This window comes from Saimiri boliviensis, chromosome 11 (assembly GCF_048565385.1).
Source record: "Saimiri boliviensis isolate mSaiBol1 chromosome 11, mSaiBol1.pri, whole genome shotgun sequence".
Taxonomy (NCBI): domain Eukaryota; kingdom Metazoa; phylum Chordata; class Mammalia; order Primates; family Cebidae; genus Saimiri; species Saimiri boliviensis.
The window spans coordinates 11627689-11647591 of record NC_133459.1 but is presented as its reverse complement, the minus strand read 5'-3'; the positions used below and the strand labels follow the sequence as shown (position 1 = coordinate 11647591).

The 19903-nt window shown below is 51.1% G+C and overlaps 1 protein-coding gene and 1 long non-coding RNA gene across 3 annotated transcripts in view; one reads left to right on the top strand and one right to left on the bottom strand.

The window, feature by feature from the left end:
* Positions 1-271: 271 nt before the first annotated feature.
* Positions 272-14436, bottom strand: LOC141580208 (uncharacterized). Its single transcript, XR_012512317.1, has 3 exons — positions 9743-14436; positions 1406-1564; positions 272-363 (listed from the first exon to the last, which is right to left on the bottom strand). It is a non-coding gene; the product is annotated as an uncharacterized LOC141580208 (long non-coding RNA).
* A 304-nt stretch (positions 14437-14740) lies between these two features.
* The window catches only part of DHRS3 (dehydrogenase/reductase 3), a 57754-nt gene continuing 52591 nt past the window's right edge, over positions 14741-19903 (top strand). Inside the window, exon 1 of one of the 2 annotated variants that reach the window (XM_003936011.4) lies at positions 14741-15843. In XM_003936011.4, coding sequence (XP_003936060.1) covers positions 15649-15843 — 195 coding nt within the window. In that variant the 5' untranslated portion in view covers positions 14741-15648. Of the gene's footprint in view, positions 15844-15972; positions 16434-19903 lie in introns of those variants that run through there. The other variant, XM_039473986.2, reaches the window with a different exon arrangement.

The window sequence follows — 19903 nt, the reverse complement described above, 5'->3', positions numbered from 1 at the left end:
ATACCCCTGCATCTGGTGTAGAGCCCCTGTGGGGCTTTTCTCTTTCTTTGTAACAGTGTTATTTAGATGTAATTCACATACCGTACAAAGGTACAATTCAGAGCCATTGCAGTGGCTCATGCCTGCAGTCCCAGCACTTCAGGAAGCCAAGGCAGATGGATTGCTTGCGCCAGGAGCTTAAAGCCATCCTGGGCAACATAGGGAGACCCTGTCTCCAAAACAAACAAACAAACAAACAAAACTTGTTGGATGTGCTGGCGAGAGGCTGTGGTCCCAGCTACTCAGGAGAGTGAGGCAGGAGAATTGCTTGAACACGAGAGGTGGAGGTTGCGGTGAGCCAAGATCGCGCCATTGCACTCCAGCCTGGGCAACAAGAGCGAAACTCCATCTCCAAAAGAAACTTTTTAGACCATTTTTATCATCTCCCCTCTTAAATTCTTCCCCCATTAGCAGTCACACCCCTTTCCCCTCCCCCATCCCCTGGTAACCACTAACCTGATGTCTGTTTCTGCGAAGCTGCCTGTTTTGGACATTCCATAGAAATGGAACAGACAACATGTGGTTTTTGTGACTGGCTTTTTCACTTACGTTTCAAGGCTCATGCATGTCACAGCCTATACAGTATATTTCATTCCTTTTCACTACCAAATAATATTGCACAGTATGGACTTGCCACATTTTATTCATCTGTTCATTAATCTGTGGACATTTGTGAGGTTTTCTTTGTTGGAAATTATGAATAACACAACTATTAAAGCAGTGTCCATTTGCAAGGTTTTTGTTTTGTTTTGTTTTGTTTTGTTTTGTTTTGTTTTGTTTTGTTTTGTTTTCTGAGATGGAATTTGGCTTCTGTTGCCCAGGCTGGAGTGCAATGGCGTGATCTCGGCTCACTGCAACCTCCACCTTCTAGGTTCAAGTGATTCTCCTGCCTCAGCCTCCCAAGTAGCTGAAACTACAGGTGCGCTCCATCATGTCCAGCTACTTTTTTTGTATTTTTAGTAGAGAGGGGGTTTCACCATGTTGGCCAGGCTGGTCTTGAACTCCTGACCTCGTAATTCACCTGCCTTGGCCTCCCACAGTGCTGGGATTACAGGCGTCAGTCACCGCGCCTGGCCAGCATCTTTAAGTTTTGGCATCTGAGAAGTCCTAGAACCAATCCCCCAAAGATACCAATGGACAACTGTACTTATAAATTCACTAAAACAGAAATGAGGGTATAGTAGACCCCCAACAAGTAATAGCTATTGTTATTCCAAGAGGTTCAAAAAGGGGGAGAAGGACCCAATCCCGGACGTGAGGAAGGGAGCAGCTCCGAGAATAGCTTATAGGAAATGGTGCTGCATGAACTGAGCCTTGAAATACAGCCATATGTTCCCCACAGGGAGAAACTCCACAGTGATGGCACCTGATTTATGGGACTCTTAGAGCAGCAGACGCCTCTTCCTCCGGCTTTGTTTATGTGATTGCTCTAATTAGTTTACCCTTCCTGGGTCCGCGTCTTCTGGCCCACAGTCTCCTCCACTGCCTGTGTAGCCTCACCTCCTCCGTGCTCAGTCTTCCTCATCTGTAAAATGGACACAATAATAGGATGGTATTGTGAACCCTGAACATTTGAGACAGGTCTCAGTTAATTTAGAAAGTTGATTTTACCAAGCTTGAGGACCCGGGCCCCTGACACAGCCTCAGGGGATCCTGACGACAGGTACCCAAGGTGGTCGGAGCACAGTTTGCTTTTGTACATTGTAGAGAGGCTTGAGACATCAATCAACATACGCAAAATAAACATCGGTTTGGAAAGGCAGGACAACTCGGGGGAGCTTCCACTTCCTGGGTCATAGGTAGGTAAGAGACAAAGGGTTGCATTCTTTTGAGTTTCTGCTCAGCCTCTCCAAAGGAGGCAATCAGCTGTGCATTTATCTCAGTGAGCGGAGGGATGACTTTGAACAGAATGGGAGGTGGGTTTGCTCTAAGCAGTTCCCAGCTTGACTTTTCCCGTTAGCTTAGTAGTTGTGGGGGCCCAAGATATTTCCTTTCACAGTATCCACCTGGATGGGTTGCTGGAAGGGTCACACATGTAAACTCCTTAGCACAGGCTGGCCCGTAGGGATAGCAGATAATTTTAGTTGGAGGAAGCATCCAAGAGTATATATTGGATAGCAAGGAGAAAAATTAAAAATGAGCTGGGTCCAAGTTAAGGGACAGTCTGCAAAATAGTGATCGTGTTTCACTTTTTTTTTTTTCTTTTTTTTTTTTTTTTGAGAAGGAGTTTCGCTCTTGTTGCCCAGGCTGGAGTGCAATGGCGCGATCTCGGCTCACCGCAACCTCCGCCTCCTGGGTTCAAGCAATTCTCCTGCCTCAACCTCCTGAGTAGCTGGGATTACAGGCACGTGCGACCATGCACAGCTAATTTTTTGTATTTTTAGTAGAGACGGGGTTTCACCATGTTGACCAGGATGGTCTCAATCTCTTGACCTCGTGATCCACCCACCTAGGCCTCCCAAAGTACTGGGATTACAGGCTTGAGCCACCGCGCCCGGCTGTGTTTTACTTTACCAGGACCCCTTATGCCACAATCTGGGGGATTCAGCAACAGAAATTCATTTTGTCACATTCTGGAGTCTGGAAGTCCTGATGTAAGGTACTGGCAGGCTTGGCTTCCCCTGAGGTCTCCCTGGCTGGCTTGCAGATGGTCACCTTCTGCTGTGTCCTTGCCTGGTCTTACCTCTGAGCACACGCATCCCTAGTGTCTCTGCGTGTCCCAATTGCCTCTTCCCGTTCGGACACCAGTCAGGTTGGATTAGGATTCACCAGAATAGCCTCAGTTTAACTTAATCGCTTTTTTAAAGGCCTTATCTTCAACAGTGGCCACATTCTCAGTACATTCTGAGGTTAGAGCTTCAACACATGAATTTAGGGGACACCGTTCAGCCCCTAACAACTAGTGCTTTTCAAAAACTTCAAGGTCACTAAAGATAAAGAATCAAAAGAGGGCATGGAAACCAAGTACCACTTGAAACATTATCTTTCTTGTGCCGTAAGGGATGTTAGTGACACAACTGTTGAAATCTGAATAAGGTCAGTAGATGATTATATAATAGTAATGTGTCAGCATCCATTTCCTGATTTTGATAAAAAAGTACTGTGGTGTGACATAAGCAGTTCTTATTTTTAAGCATTATACACTTGGCCAAGCACGGTGGCTCGCATCTGTAATGCCAGCACTTTGGGAGGCCAAGGCAGGCAGATCACCTGAGGTTGGGAGTTCGAGACCAGCCTGGCCAATATGGTGAAACTCCATCTCTACTAAAAATACAAAATTAGCCGGGTGTGATGACTCACTTCTATAATCCCAGCTACTTGGGAGACTGAGGCAGGAGAATCGCTTGAACCCAGGAAGTGGAGGTTGCAGTGAGTTGAGATCGTGCCACTATATTCCAGCCTGGGCAACAGAGCAAGACTCCAAAAAAGAAAAGAAAAAGTGTATATCTCAAAGAGATATACACTTAAAAATGTGGGACTTAGCCGGGCGCAGCGGCTCATGCTTATAATCCCAGCACTTTGGGAGGCTGAGGTGGGTAGATCGCCTGAGGTCGGGAGTTTGAGATCAGCTTGACCAACATGGAGAAACCCCATTTCTACTAAAAATACAAAATTAGCTGGACATGGTGCCACATGCCTGTAATCCCAGCTACTTGGGAGGCTGAGGCAGGAGAATCACTTGAACCCAGGAGGCAGAGGTTGTGATGAGCCGAGATCATGCCATTGCACTCCAGCCTGGGCAACAGAAGCAAAACTTCGTCTCAAAAAAAAAACTGGAGACTCACACAATCATGTCTGCTGTGTAAAAGGTTGTAGAAGATGGGTGGGTGTGTGGTGGATGGACAGATAACGCAAATGCAAAATGTTAATTAACACGAGTGAGGGAGGTACAGGACTTCGTGATTCTATTTTTGCAACTTTTCTGTGTCTTCAGACTTAGAGTTTAAAACTTTTCAGCATTGAGCTGTGAAAAAAAGTAGGTAACTGCCAGGGGCAATATGGCAGAGGCAGCGGGGAAAGGGAAGGACGATCAAAACATCTATCCAGCGTCAGGCAGCCTCCACGGTCTTACACCAGCCCTGTAAGGTAATGAATTCAACCTTCATTTTAAATCCAATGAAAGTGAGACACGCAGCACTTCGCTCTGATGCTCAGTCATTTCAGATTTTGTATTTTTGAGACAGAGTCTTACGGAGTGCAGTGGCACGATCTCGGCTCACCGCACCCTCCACCTCCCAGGTTCAAGTGATTCTCTTGCCTCAGCCTCCCGAGTAGCTGGAACTACAGGCACACACCACCACACCCAGCTAATTTTGATATTCGTAGTAGAGATGGGGCTTCACCAAGTTGGCCAGGCTGGTCTCAAACTCTTGACCTTGTGATCCACCTGCCTCGGTCTCCCGAAGTGCTGGGATCACAGGCGTGAGCCTCCGTGCCCGGCCCAGATTTTGTTAAGGGCAGCATGCACTTCCAGGTACCCCTGCCATGTGGGGCAGCCAATATTCACACTCTCTCTGTTCTACTTTTTGTTCCAGTTTCTAAAGCAACCTTAGAAAGGTCCCGTCCTGGGGTGAGGCAACAGGATAGGCAATGGGGTGAGGAGAGAGGTGTTCATTTCTGGTTTTACAAACCTATTGCTTTTTTTTTCTCTGGGTCCCAAAACCGAAGGGCAGGCCTCAACCCCTTCCGGCCCCATAGACGTTCAGTGTTTGACTAAGATGAAGTAAAGACCCAACATGATCTGAACAAAGCGTTTTTATGAACTCATGAAAAGAGTCCTTATTAGAAAGGGCTCAGGCAGGAGGCAGGCGTGGGGGTTGCGACAGGTCTGCTTGCTTGCTGCAGGCTCCTGGCAAGCCGTGATCATTAGCAGATTTTGTTCTGGGGAGGCTCAGTGTCAACGCCACATTATGGGATTTTATGGGATTTATGCACAGAACTTTCCTACAAAGCAAGGTATTATAGGATGGATTAGGCAGTTCCAAGAAGCCGGGTCCTGGCTCCCCTCTCTGCCTTACTTTTTAGGAGAGTGTTTTAGTGGTCAGGGGCTTTAGGGCCTCACCCCAGGACTGTAAAACAAGCATGCTTTTACAGAAAGATCATACGGTAGATTTTTCTTACTAGAAACTCATTAGAAAACAGAGAGAATATGTAACAAGGCATTAAACTAAGTAAATGCCTTAGTTTACTTAGTAAATGCCTTAAACGTGTCCTGCCATCAACCACAGGCAGCCACTGTAAACATTCTGTTTCCTTCCTGTCTTTTTTCTGTGTGCAGTCATGCGTGTGCTTACAGAGAGAGACAGAGACCGCTTCAGAGCAGGGAGCAGAGACAGAAGCAGAGAGGATGGGCTTTGACTTAAACCCGAGCTGAATTCTAATCTCCTATCTGCCACTCACGGGCTCCGTGAACTTGGCCATGTTGCTTACCCTCCATTTCCACCAGTGTAAAATGGGGCTATAGGTCTGACCTCCAGGGAGTTCTTTTGATTAAATCAATATAAAGTATTTAGTGTACAACCTGACACACAGTAAATCCCAACCAAACAGTAACTAAATAAATATGAATATATACTACAGGCCTTTTCTTTCCAAAAACAGGATCAGACTGGTGATTCAATCTGTATGCTAACACTGTAAGGATTTCACTGCCAGCCTGGCGTGGTGGCTCACGCCTGTAATCTCAGCACTTTGGGAGGCTGAGGCAGGCGGGATCACCTGAGGTTGGGAGTTCGAGACCAGCCTGGCCAACATGGCAAAACCGCCTCTACTAAAAAATAAAAAAAATAGCTGGGCTCAGTGGCAGGCGCCTGTAATCCCAGCTACTCAGGAGGCTGAGGCAGGAGTATCACTTGAATCCAGGAAAAAGAGGTTGCAGTGAGCAGAGATCATGCCATTGTACTCCAGCTTGGGAGACAGAGCAAGACTCTGTCTCAAAAAAAAAAAAAAAAAAAAAAAAAAGAATTTCACTCCCATAAATATGGAAAAATTGACTTCTATTCCCAGGCAGCTAAAAAATAATACTAATACAATTCCCAATTATACCTTGCTTTCTAAATTTTTAACAATGTAGCATAATGTCAACAGAGTGCACGTTTTTGTTTTGTTTTGTTTTGGACAGGAGCTCACTCCGATTGCCCAGGATGGAGTGCAGTGGCACGACCATGACTTACTGCAGCCTCAATTTCTCCAGCTCAGGCGATTCTCCTACGTCAATATCCCGAGTAGCTGGGACTACAGGCACACATCAGCATGCCAGGCTAATTTTTGCATTTTTAGTGGAGACAGGGTTTCACCATGTTGCCTAGGCTGGTCTCAAACTCCTGGACTCAAGCAATCTGCTCACCTTGGCTTCCCAAAGTGCTGGGATTACAGGTGTGAGCTACCACCATACCTGGGCAGTGTGCACGTTTTTGTTGGTTTATTAAGACAAAGTCTGGGTCTGTCATCCAGGCTGGCGTCAGTGGTGCTATCTTGGCTCACTGTAACCTCTGCGTCCAGGGGTCAAGCAATTCTCTTGCCTCAGGTTCCCAAGTAGCTGGGATGACAGGCGCCTGCCACCATGGCTGGCCACATTTTGCGATTTTTAGTAGAGATAGGGTTTCACCATGTTGGCCAGGCTGGTCTCAAACTTTTGACCTCAAATGATCCGCCTGCTTCAGCCTCCCAAAGTGCTGGGATTACAGATGTGAGCTACCATGCCTGGCCAATGTGCACGTTTTTGTTTATTTGTTTGTTTGTTTGTTTTTCAAGACAAAGTCTTTCGCTGTAGCCCAGGCTGAAGTGCTGTGGCACTATCTTGGCTCACTACAACCTCCACCACTCCAAGCAGCGGCCTTGGGCAAGTTATTGAACATTTGCGGATGTCTGTCCTCATCACAGATGACGTCAGGTTCAGTTAGGACCAGATGAGACAATATCTTTAAGGAGATGAAGTCCCACAGTGTGGGAAGCATTCAATAAATGGTAGCTCCTTGTGATGACAAATCCATCACTAGAGCTACGCATTTGGTGGTTTTTTGTTTTTTGTTTTTTTTAAGATGGTGTCTTGCTTTGTTGCCCAGGTTGGAGCACAATGGTGTGATCTCAGCTCACTGCAACCTCTGCCTCCTGGGTTTAAGCGATTCTCCTGCCTCAGCTTACCAAGTAGCTGGGATTACAGGCGCCCACCACCACGCCCAGCTAATTTTTCTATTTTTAGTAGAAATGGGGTTTCACCATCTTGGTCAGGCTGGTCTCGAACTCCTGACCTTGTTATCCACCTGCCTCAGCCTCCCAAAGTGCTGGGATTATAGGTGTGAGGCACCGTGCCTGCCTTTTTTTTTTAACCTCTCAATGAAATCAGTCTCCTGCATGACTTCTTTAAGAGCTTCTTCTTCCAGGGGCTATTAAAACCTGGGTTAGGCCGGGTGTGGTGGCTCATGCCTATAGTCTCAGCACTTTGGGAGGCCAAGACAGATGGAATGCTTGAGTCCAGGAGTTCAAGGCAGCGTCGGCAACATGGGGAGACCCCATATCTACCAAATAGTACAAAAATTAGCCAGCTGTGGTGGATTGATTGAGCCCCAGAAGCGGAGGCTGTAGTGAGCCATGACGCGCACCAGCCTGGGTGACAATAAGACTTTGTTACAAAAAAAAGGAACAACAACAAAAAACCTTGGGTCTTGGTGAATGTATGTTTTTGAGAAAGGGCCTCACTCTTGTCATCCAAGCTAAAGTGCAGTGGTACAATCACAGCTCACTGCAGCCTCCACCTCCCGGGTTCAAGCAATCCTCCTGACTCAGCCTCCTGAGTAGCTGAGACTACAGGCATGCACCACTGCACCTGGCTAGTTTTTCTATTTTTTGTAGAGATGGGGTTTCCCTGTGTTGCCCGTGAACTCACTATGTTGCTGGTCTTGAGCTACTGGACTCAAGTGATCCTCCTGCCTCAGCCTCTCAAAGTGCTGGGATTACAGGCATGAGCCACTGTGCCTGGCATGGAAGGTAGATTCTGCCTTCCTGAGGCTGCTTCATTCATTTCTTAGGGCTTGAAAGACTGAAGTTGGTTTGCTAGCTTGCTAGTGGTAGAGAGGACGCACTGACAACTGAAAACAGTCCACAGACCAGATCTGGACCACTGCCTTTTGTTGTTCAGTTTGCAAGCTGAGTGGTTTTCAGTTTTAAATGGTTAGAAAATAACCAAAACAAGAGTATTTCATGACGTGAAAGTTGCATGAAATTCAAATGCCTGTGTGGGTAAATAGGTTTTATTGGAACACAACCACACTCATGCATGTCCAGTTGCTCACTGCTTTGACACTAGAACAGCAGAGGTGAGTTGTTTCAACAGAGACCCACGTGGCCCACAAAGCCCTTTACAGAAAAGATCCGCTAGGTGGCTAACGAGATCAGGAGTTCGAGACCAGCCTGATCAATATGGTGAAACCCCATCACTACTAAAAATAACAAAAATTAGCCAGGCGTGGTGGCGCATGCCTGTAATCCCAGCTACTCAGGAGGCTGAGGCAGGAGAATCGCTTGAACCCGGGAGGCAGAGGTTGCACTGAGCCGAGATCGCGCCATTGAACTCCAGCCTGGGTGACAGAGTGAGACTGTCTTAAAAAAAGAAAGAAAGAAAGAAAGAAAGAAAGAAAGAAAGAAAGAAAGAAAGAAAGAAAAGGTCTGCAGACTCCTGGTTTAGGGTAAGGATTTAGTATTCCCACGGTCCCAGCTCTGTCTGCCACCCACCTCCATGACTCTGTCCCTCTGCCTCCCAGGGTCCCCCCTCAGTCCTAGCTCCCACCCCAAAGAGTGTGTTTCTTGAGGATGTGAAGCCTGGGGAGGGACATGAATGCCCACTGGCATCTCCTTGCCAGGTGCCACGCAAGGCCCTGCAAAGATGTTATCTTAGTAGTGGCAACATTCTCATTTTTTTTTTTTTCTTTGAGACGGAGTTTCGCTCTTCTTACCCGGGCTGGAGTGCAATGGCGCGATCTTGGCTCACCGCAACCTCCGCCACCTGGGTTCAGGCAATTCTCCTGCCTCAGCCTCCTGAGTAGCTGGGATTACAGGCAGGCGCCATCATGCCCAGCTAATTTTTTGTATTTTTAGTAGAGACGGGGTTTCACCATGTTGACCAGGATGGTCTTGATCTCTTGACCTCGTGATCCACCTGCCTCGGCCTCCCAAAGTGCTGGGATTACAGGCTTGAGCTACCACGCCTGGCCAACATTCCCACTTTAAGGGATGGAGAAACTGAGACTCGGAGAGGTAAATCATCTGCCCAAGTTTACAGACAATAAATGGCAGAGCTTAGATCTGACTGCAACCACACTAACCTCAAACCCATCCTCCACGCCCTGGTTTAGAATTACATGGCTGACCCAGAGGCAGGATGCAGGTGAGGACCCCTGGGTACCCTCTGGCCTCCGCCCAAGCTTTCTCAGGTGACACAGTGACACCCTGGGGCCTGTTCCCTTGCTAAGCACATCCCTCCCACCCTTCTGTGTTCCTGCCATGTTCCAGCCTTGGCTCCTGCCTTCGTCTTCACCGGACCCTGGCAGCCAGAATAAACACGGCTGCCCCAGCACCTGCTCCCAAGAGCCAAAAGAACCCACCTCCCTGCTGCTGCGGCCTGGGATTCCAAACAATAATGAAAGAAAAAAAAAAAAAAAAGCCGGTGCCCAGAAGAGACAGATGCAATTCCATGGAAAATACTCACCTGTGGCGGGGGGCGGGGGCGTTTTGTGGTTATGTGTCCACCAGGCCTTGCCGAGGAGAAAACGCGTCCTCCTGGCCCATGTTCTGTATTAGGAAGGGGAGGTGCTTTATGAGGGTTTTAAACCATCTCTGGCCTTTGCAGGTCTGCTTTCCTGGACCTTGGCCCCTGTCGGTCCCCTCCCTACGGGGATTTTCCACTCACCTGACGCCTGTTTTTTCCTCTGTTGCCTCTGGCCAGGCAAGCCTCCCCGCTGGCCATCACAGACACTCATAGTTTCCCAGGAACCTGTCTCCGTGAAGAGCCCCTCCAGAGCAGCTGATGTTAAACTTTGGGGAACACTGTTTTCCACATCTCCCTGGCTGAACACTGCCAGCTTGTTCTGCTCAGGGGAAAGTAGCCAATCGTCCCATAAAGTCACGTACGTGTGTGAGTCCACGTGTGTCTGTGTGTGCACACGCATTTGTAGGTGTCAAGCACACCAAATTGTTGGTATTAAAATCCTGCTCGAGAGCTGGAGGAAGGGTAAGAAAGGGGGCAGAGTAGCTCAGCAGTGAGCTGAGCTGGGATTTGGCTCCCAGGACTGCAGTCCCTTGGGCGGGGAGAGGAAGGGGCCCCAGCCTCGCCCCCATGTCCCTGAGCTGAGGGCTCATGGCAGCAGAGGTCCAGGTGTCACTGTCTACCCATCATGAACTGGTAGCCAGTGGCCATCCCTGGCCTGAGTACCAGTGGCCTTTTCCCTGTTCTCCCCACATCCGCTCAGTTCCCAGAGCTATCCTGGACCCAGCAGCCAGAGCAGCCTCCAAAAACAGAGATTCTATCACATCTGCCCTCTGCTCCACGCCCCGCTCCCAAAGGCCCCCCCATCGCACTGCAGATGAAACCCAAAGCCCTCGTCCTGGCGTGCAGGACCCAGCCTCTGTGCTTTTCTCTTTTTTTTTTTTTGAGACGGAGTTTCCCTCTCATTACCCAGGCTGGAGTGCAATGGCGCGATCTCGGCTCGCCGCAACGTCCGCCTCCTGGGTTCAGGCAATTCTCCTGCCTCAGCCTCCTGAGTAGCTGGGATTACAGGCACGCGCCACCATGCCCAGCTAATTTTTTTGTATTTTTAGTAGAGACGGAGTTTCACCATGTTGACCAGGATGGTCTCGATCTCTTGACCTCGTGATCCACCCGCCTCGGCCTCCCAAAGTGCTGGGATTACAGGCTTGAGCCACCGCGCCCGGCCCGCCTCTGTGCTTTTCAAACCACAGTGAGCAGAGGAACACCTGGGCATCACGTTCAGTAAAATGCAGAGCCCGATTCAGGAGGGCCCGGGTGGGGCCTGAGATCCTGCATTTCTTTTCTTTTCTTTCCTTTTCCTTTTTTTTTTTTTTTTAAAAAAAAAGATGGGGTTTCACCATGTTGGTCAGGCTGGTCTTGAACTCCCGACCTCAGGTGATCCACCCACCTTGGCCTCCAAAGTGCTTGGATTACAGGCGTGAGCCACCGCACCCGGCCTCTTTTCTTTTTTGAGACAGAGTCTCAATCTGTGGTCCAGGCTGGAGTGCAGTGGCATGATCTCAGCTCGCTGTAACCTCTGCCTCCTGGGTTCAAGCAATTCTCCTGCCTCAGCCTCCCAAGTAGCTGGGGCTACAGGCATGCACCCCCATGCCCAGCTAGTTTTTGTATTTTTAGTAGAGATGGGGTTTCACCATGTTGGCCAGGCTGGTCTTGAACTCCTGACCTTGTGATCTCCCAGCCGGATTCTGCATTTCTTTTTTGGTTTTTTTTTGGTTGTTTTTTTTTTTCATTTTTTGAGACTGCGTTTCATTCCCTTTACCCAAGCTGGAGTGCAGCGGTGTGATCTTAGCCCACTGCAACCTCCACCTCCAGGGTTCAAGCGATTCCCCTGCCTCAGCCTCTCTAGTAGCTGGGATTACAGGTGCACCCCACTGTACCAGGCTAATTTCTGAATTTTTTGTAGAAACCAGATTTCACCGTGTTGCCCAGAATGGGTCTTGAACTCCTGGCCTCAGGTGATCCACCCACCTCGGCCTCCCAAAGTGCTGGAATTACAGATGTGAGCCACCGCACCGGCCTGAATTCTGCATTTCTAACAGGCTTCTGGTGCAGGAATCGCAGGGTGAGTGTGGAACCTTGCTGCACTGAGGGGGCTGAGCCATGAAAAAATTTCTCCCAACTGCAGCTCACCTCTTCCCTTAAGCCCAGAAAGGCTCCTTTCACATTTTCAGGGACGGGCCTGGGATATGAAACTTCAAACTTTGCCCTGAGTTAAATTCCAGGAGGGGGCACCTGGGGGGAGGGAGGGAAAGGCAGGGAGGATGTGTCCCATGCTGTTCTCACTGAAGCCAGGCCACAGCGAACCTCAGGGCCAGCCTGCTGAACTGTGCAAGCACGCACGCATGTGCGCATGCGCGCGCGCGCACACACACACACACACACACACACACACACACACACACACACACCCCGCCTCCTTGGACCCATCTTCCTAGGGAGGACAAATAGAGGAGGTGATGGCTCCGCTCCAAGCAATTGATGCTGAGAGGCATCTGTGGCCCAAAGAGCCTCCAGGCCCACAGAAACCACATCCTCAAGATGGACCAAGTAGGAAAAAAAAGGCCACTGTCCACCTCAGGCCAGCTTCTGGAACTATCAGTTCCTTTGGGGAATGGCTGACATGTTCTTTTCCCCTCTGATTTCATCCCAAGCCTTTTGGGAAGTGGGTTGCGTGGCCTTGCACAAGTTACGTAGATTGACCAGCCTGTTTCCTCCTGGGATAAATAAATGGCCACTATGACGCCTGCCTCCCCAGGCTGTTAAGGAAATTAAATCAGAAACTGTGTCAAGGGCTTGAGGCAGGAAAGGTCAGTTTGGGTTCTCGACCTTCTTCCCCCCCCCACTGTCTGCCCTCCGTCCAAGGCACAACACTGGAGATATGTAAGCAGGATGTAGGGGTTACCCAGCTGGTTCGGCATCTGTCCATGGTGGGCTAGTTGGGGTGAACGCCCATCTCTGTATATGAGTTGCTTAATATCTTTTGGGTTTAGTTTCCCCAGCCATAAAAGTATGTCGGGGGGCGGGGCTGGAGGACTCCGATCTTCACAAGCCCTTTTCGACTTGGGGTGTTAACCTTACAGGAGAGAAATGCCTGGAAGAAAAGCACAGGTAGTTAGCAGGAGCGCGGGGAGGCTGGAGGCTGGGCAGCTTGGAGGCGCAGTGTCCGATCTGGGCCACTAGGCGGCTCCGAGGACAGCAGATGAGCAGAGCCCGCTTTTGGGGCTTGGTTCTGTCTTCAGACCTTTCCAGGATTCTTCGCCGGCCTGGCGGACACCAGCCGCTGCTGGGTGGGAAAGGCCTGTCACTCCCAGGCTGGAATCTCTTTCCCATCTTTACAGACCTCGAAGATGGGAGGAGGCCGTCACCACCATGGAGTCCTGCTCTGGGGTCAGATGGGGACAGTGGTCCGCCCTTGGGTCAGACTCTTGGAGGCGGTGGGGAGTCTCTGCAACCCTTAGCTGAGCTCCATCCTCCACTTCTCCCGTCTGGTCAGCGTGGGAAGAGGTCGGGATTGGGATGCCTCCCTCCTGCACTTCCTGGCTGGGTAACCTGGAAGATGGGGTAATAGTACCCCCATGACAAGGTCACGGGAAGGACTAAGTGTCCAAATCCAGGCCTTCAGGGCAGGACAGTTCCTCATCCTCAGCTTCTCCAGCCTTTTGCTCTTCCAGTGGCCTCACCCAATTCACCCAGAAGGAAGATCCTCACCTGCAGAACCTCTCCCCCATCTAGGTCTTTGCAGGTGACTAGGCAATCCCAGCCTCCCCTCCCCGCAGATCAGCGTTTTTTGAAGTGACTTTCTCACCCAGGCGCAGCAGTAAAAGCGCCGATCCCAGCGCACCCAGCCCTGCTGAATCAGAATCTCCGGGGTGAGGCCCAGGAATCGCCGTCTGAACAAGTCGCGGGCTGGAATCGGCTGCCCCAGATTACAGGGCAGCTCCCGGCTTCGCTCTCGCTCCTCCGGCCCCGGGAGCGTGCAGGGGGCGGGAGGCGAGTCCCATCAGCACTTTGAACTGGGGCTGCTTTTTAGTGACTCACCTCCCAGACTTCCTGCAACAGACAACTCTAAATAGCAGCTCGGTCCCACCCTCCAGCAAGGGAGACATTCCGGTCGGGGAGGGCAGGAGGTTAGAAGGTGGGTGCCCCGCCAGGGCAGTCCAGGGAGACCCAAGAACAGGAGACGCTGCCCGCACAGCGCAGGGGCGCAGGTAGAGGCCGTTTTGTTTACAGGCGTTGGTTATTAAGGAAATTGCTGTCAGTCAAGGTAATTCTAGCTCAGATGAGCAATAAATATGCTCCCAGCTAATCTTATGGGGATTTTATTGGCACCCCGAGCAGAGGTTCCTTTACCCTGACTACCCCCTCCTCTCAAAGCAAACGCCGGTTCCCCAGCGGCTTCCCCGCAACAACATGAGGGACTGGGGTCAGGTTTTTAAAGGTCCACTCAAAGCGAAGACAGAAGAGGTCCGGGCAAAAGTGAGAAGTGGCTTCCGGAGCCTACCTGGAGGCAGGGGATGACCAAATGACCTGAAATAAGACCCTGGGCGACCTGGTTGGATCAAAGCATGCGCAGGCTCCCCCAGGCCTGCTCCACACGCAGGGGTGGTCACCTGGCCCGCGGGCGGCCCGGGCAAGGAGGAATGTCTCGGGAAGGCAGCCGGCTCGCAGGAGTCGGTTCCAGCGTGTTCGAGTTACAGCTGCGAGCCCTCAGGGACACCGGCGGCAAGTCCCGGCTTGCAGAGAGGGGAGCCAGTCCCGGGAGAGCGCCAGTCCCGGCGAGCCCGAGTGCGCGCCTATGCGCGCGCCCCGCGACGGCGCAGGGGGAGGGGAGGCCGCAGCAGCCACTCAGAGGAACGGTAATGAAGCCTCCCAACAACTTTAACTGTCAATCAGACTTAATGGGGTATTAAAAAAAATGGGGGGAAAAGGGCCGCCCTCTCTCTCCGCGCCGCGGCTGCCCGAGGAGCGAATGAATAGGGCCGCGCAGACCAAGGCGTCCGATCCACGCGCGCTCCACACCCGGGCCCTCTCCAAGTTGGAAAGGACAAAAAGAAGGCAATAAATGCTAAAAAGGGAGAGAAGGGGAGCCGGATCGAGCGGCAACTCCCAGCCTCTGCTGGAACAGAGCAGGAGGGAGGGAGCCGGAGAGAGCGAGCGCGCGCGAGGGCGAGCCCTGCACGTAAAGAAACTGACACCCGGACCCCCCACTTCTCCTGCACGTTGCTGGCAATCAGATCGCGTTTAAGCAATTTCCTGAGCCCAAGAATAGCAATGAGTCGGGAGACTTTCGCGGGCTGAAATTGGGAGCTCCAAGCACTTTTTCCCCCCACTTTTTTTTTTTTCCTGGAGAAGGGGTGGGGGTGGGGGCGCTACAATTTGGAAACAGCTTTTTTTTTTTTTTTTTTTCTTTTAATCTTGCACTTTGAAACCGCGGGACCGAGGCAGGGTGCGCGCGTGTGGTTGGTGCCTTTTTTTTTTTTTTTTTTTTTTTCCCTTCCCCTGCCTAAACTCCTCTGTCAGTCTGTAAACATTACCTGAGAATTCCCCAGCCGAAACGGCTGCTGGGGCAAGAAACTTCTTGTTAGAACTTTCCACCTCCGGCTTCCCCCTTCACCTCTTTTTCCGTCCCGACCTAAGGAGACGCTTTTTCTCCCCCAGAGGAGAATTTATCTTTTTTTTTTTTTTTTTCTCCTCACCCGGTGCTTTGCATTTGGGAAGAGTGGCCAGGTGGGACGCCTCTCTCCTTATTCGGTTTACTATTTATCGTTTGGGGTGTTTTCTTTTTAAATTCCTGTTTTGCTCGGCCCGGGGAGTTTCGCCCCCTGCCCGGCTCCGCGGCGCGTAGGATGGTGTGGAAACGGCTGGGCGCGCTGCTGGTGTTCCCTCTGCAGATCATCTATCTGGTGGCGAAAGCAGCCGTCGGACTGCTGCTGCCCGCCAAGCTGCGGGACCTGTCGCGGGAGAACGTCCTCATCACCGGCGGCGGGAGAGGCATCGGGCGTCAGCTCGCCCGCGAGTTCGCGGAGCGCGGCGCCAGAAAGGTACCAGGCACTGCGACTCCGGGGAGTGGGGGCCGCAGGGGCGGGGGTGAGCCCACCTGCTGCCGCTGCGGGATCCGGCGCCCGGGAGCTGAGAGTCGCGAGCCACCCCGCTCCCCCGCGCCACCCGCGAGTGCTGAGCTAGTCGGTTTCACCTTGTAAATTTCCCGGGCACCGGACTATCTTTTTTGGCAGGTTCAGAGTTGATCCGCTCCTTGGGGATCCGTGGCTGGCTGGCTATTCACCCCCACCCTGAAACTTAGGAGACCCACCCATCTCCCACATTCCTGCCTCCCAAGGGAAGGTGTTGTGCCCCCCTTCCCCGCCTGCCCCCCCTTTTCTCGCCGCCACCCTGGTGAGTGCAGGGTGTGCGCGCTCCTGGGTAGAGCTGGGAGCCGCCTGCTAGCTGGCGCCTCGTATTTTCCTTGGCAACCCGCTACCCAGCCCCAACCTGGGCGGCTGCAGCTCTGAAGACAAGAGAGGGGGTAATTGGTTTGGGTTTGAAAAGGGAAGAGCGGTCTTGGATGTAGTAGTCTGGCCGGACCGACACTGGGAGGCCCAGGTGTCTGGAAAGCAGGAAAGAGGAGGCCAGGGTAAGCAGCTACTGATAAAGAGCCCTTGTTCTCACCTTCAACCCTGTCCCCTCCCCCCATCACACCCCCCAGAGATCCCTCCCCATTTAGCTGGAAGGTGCTGCTACAGGGAGGGTCCTGCCCACCAGACACTGCCTTTCACTTTTCGGTGGTCCCAGCACCCCTTGCTCCAGGTTTTGGAGACCGGGTGCTGGAGAGTGGGGAGGGTGAGCCGGCTGTCACCCAACTCCCAGCCCAGGCCAGGCTGACTCACCCGGTGACCAGAGCCATCGGGAGAGGGAGGCCGGCCCGGCTGTCTCCAGCCAGCTCTGTGAAGAGGAAGAGTGAAAACAGGGAATTAGTTTGAAACTTAAACTGCTGTGAACTAGGGGGGCGAAAGGGCCGCAAAGCCAGCTGATCTGACATGGAGCCGCATACCTTGGGGATTAAGTAAATATGTACTGTAGAAAACCAAACCTGCATGTAATTCCAGGTTGCTTTTGTTTTGTTAAATGCTGCCCTGAGATTTACAATTCCTCAGGGGTGGCTCTGACTGGGACTGAACTTTGGAGCCTGAACTATCAGCCAAAGCCGATCTGATTAACTCTTCCCTAGCCGGGCTGGCTGGAGCCCATGGTGGCCAAGCTGGCGGGGGTCTGGCTGTCCAGGACTCCCTCTTCTCCTTGGGTGGTTTGGACAGCTGCTTGACCTTGCATTTGGAGGGGGAGTTCGGAAGTGTTTTTAACCCTTGGACACACCAAATAAGGGGAAGTAAGAGTTGTTCTCAGCAGTTTCATTTCCTTGAGGCAATGCCCCATAAAAGGGCTCCCGAGGCTTTTTGTGAAGGGGTCTCAAAAGGGCAGATGAGGGTGTCCCTTGGTGGGGGATGTGGGGTTTGGGACAATTGCATGTGATTGTCATTCTTTAGCTGTCTGCATCCCACAGAGACTTTCTTCTGAGTCTTCCAGCTGGCCCAAGTCCTGGGTCTCTTTTACTGTTCTTGTAGCTGACTGCAGTAAGCAGATGAGGAACTCTTAGTCAATCTGGAAAAACTTGACTGACTATAAACAATCCTAAATTGAAAGAAGTGTATGGCACTGGGGGCTGGGTGTGATAGCACAGAGTGGAGCCTGCAAGTTCACACACCGGGAACCAAACCCCACCTAACTTGGACTGGACGTCTTCTTCCAGGGAATCTAGCCAGGGCCAATTAGAAATATGTCTGAAATTGGTGTCAGGGTCACCAAAAACAAAACAGGATCCATGGGGGCCTGTGAAACTCTGAGTGCCATTCATGTTCGGTTCAGTCATGCGACTCATCAGGATGACCAGCATTGCTCCCTGTAACTCATCATTATCTGACCAATTACTGGAGCTACTTTATAATGAGGCTTCTGTTTGCTGTCATGGTGGGGAGTTTGGAATTGTGGCTTCTTGCCTGAGACCAGCGAGACGACTTTGGGACAACCTCCAGAGCCAGGAGTGTTTTGAGGTTTGGAACAGAGGGTCAAGTGTTGAGGGAGTGGGGGATTTATGGGTTGGGAACAGGTGTGAACAGTGGAGTTTGGGGGTGGCTCAAGAGCACTGGACCAGAGAGGCCAGTACCACCCGCAGCGTGCAGTGATATGAGGAGAGGTGGCGGTGCAGATCCACAGATGACGTCCCTTCTCTTGGTGGAAGTGGAGGCTGCATCTGAGCACTTCCCAGACTAGATTCCGGTGGGATTGGATCTGGAGAGGAGAGACCCCCAAAAAGGAAAAAAAAAAAAATTAAAAATAGAGTACTAGAATCTCTGCAAATAGCTGACATGTCCAGGAGTTACCCGTTTATTTAGGAAGGAGGGAGAGTTGACCACCCAGTTTCCTATAATGACCTTGAGCTAAATAGGATTCGGCAATATTTGTGGGTGGTGGTGAGCCTTAGGGTGCAAAGGTGGCCCAAATAAGCGAGGGTTTTTCTTAAAGGGACACTAAGGCTGTAAGAACTGGAAAGCTTCTAATCAGGACCCATCTCTCCTTACCCACAGTGCATCGCGGCAAACCGAGGCAGGGCCGGTCATGGTTAGGGTCTCCAGGCATAAACTTCTGGCTTTTTAATTTTCTATGTCCTCTTAGAATTCCTTCCACAAAAGCATTCACAAAGCTTAAGCTTGTTCCCTTCCTTCCAAGGGAACTAACTTCTGGCTAGTGGTCAGCCCAGGCTTCAGTCTTTGAGTTTGACATGGTGTTAGCAGGAGCCCCTGGGAGGAGAAGCGGACCATTGGTTTACAAGTATCTGTCATGACCATTCCAGCCTTTGCTTTGGTATCAAGCAAGTGGCTGGACTAGAGTCTTGGGCCATGATTGCAAACCTAGGAAGGTGGAGCCACATACGTGGGCCAATACCACGTCAAGAACTCCAGGACCTTGGCCGGACGCAGTGGCTCAAGCCTGTAATCCCAGCACTTTGGGAAGTGGCGGAGGGTGGATCACCTGAGGTCAGGAGTTTGAGACCAGCCTGGCCAACATGGCGAAACACTGTTTCTACTAAAAAATACAAAAAAATTATCCAGGTGTGGTGGTGAGCGCCTCTAATCCCAGCTACTTGGGAGGCTGAGGCAGGAGAATTGCTTGAATCCAGGAGGTGGAGATTACGGTGAGCCGAGATCGCACCGTTGTACTCCTCCTGGTAACAGAGTGAAACTCCATCTCAAAAAAAAAAAAAGAAAAAGAAAATGAAAAAGGAAAAGAACTCAAGGACCCATTTCAGAGAGGTGGTCTGAGAGGAGGAATTTCAGGGAGGTAGGATGGGGACTGGCTTAGAGTTCGGTCTTGCTGTCAGTGAATTTACAGCATGTGGGTACACACCCAGCTAGGCTAGCCCTGCGAGTAGATTTATGAATCCCAGTCTCCAGCACTTCCATTCAGCAAGTCCTGTGTCCTTCCCATCCCTAGCCCTGGGGCCAAGCTCCTAAGTCCCTTGACACAGTCTCTGAGAGACGTAGCTCAGCAAGCCCGCCTGGGGTGTCTGTTCAGTGTTCGGTACAGCTCTGGGCCTGTGGGGAAATGCAGCAAAGATGAAGAAAGCCTAGAGTGTGGCCAGGTACCTACGGTGAAGGCACAGATGATCATGTGTATGTGCTTCCTATGGTTGCCATGACAAATTAACACAAACTTGAGGGCTTACCCCAACAAAATGTATTCTCTGGTGGTTCTAGAGTTCAGAAGTCTGAAATCAAGGCATCAGCAGGTTCCTCTCCACTCAGAGACTCCAGGGGAGGATCTTCATCATCTCTTGCAGCTCCTTGTGGCTCCGGATGCTCCTTGGCTGCTGGCTGCATGGCTCCGATCTCTCCTTTCATTATCACGTGACCTTCCTCGCTGTGTGTGTCTGGCTCCCATCATCTTTTTTTTTTTTTTTTTGAGACAGAGTCTCGCTCTGTCTTCCAGGCTGGTGTGCAGAAATGTGATGTCAGCTCAATGCAACCTCCACCTCCCAGATTCAAGCGATTG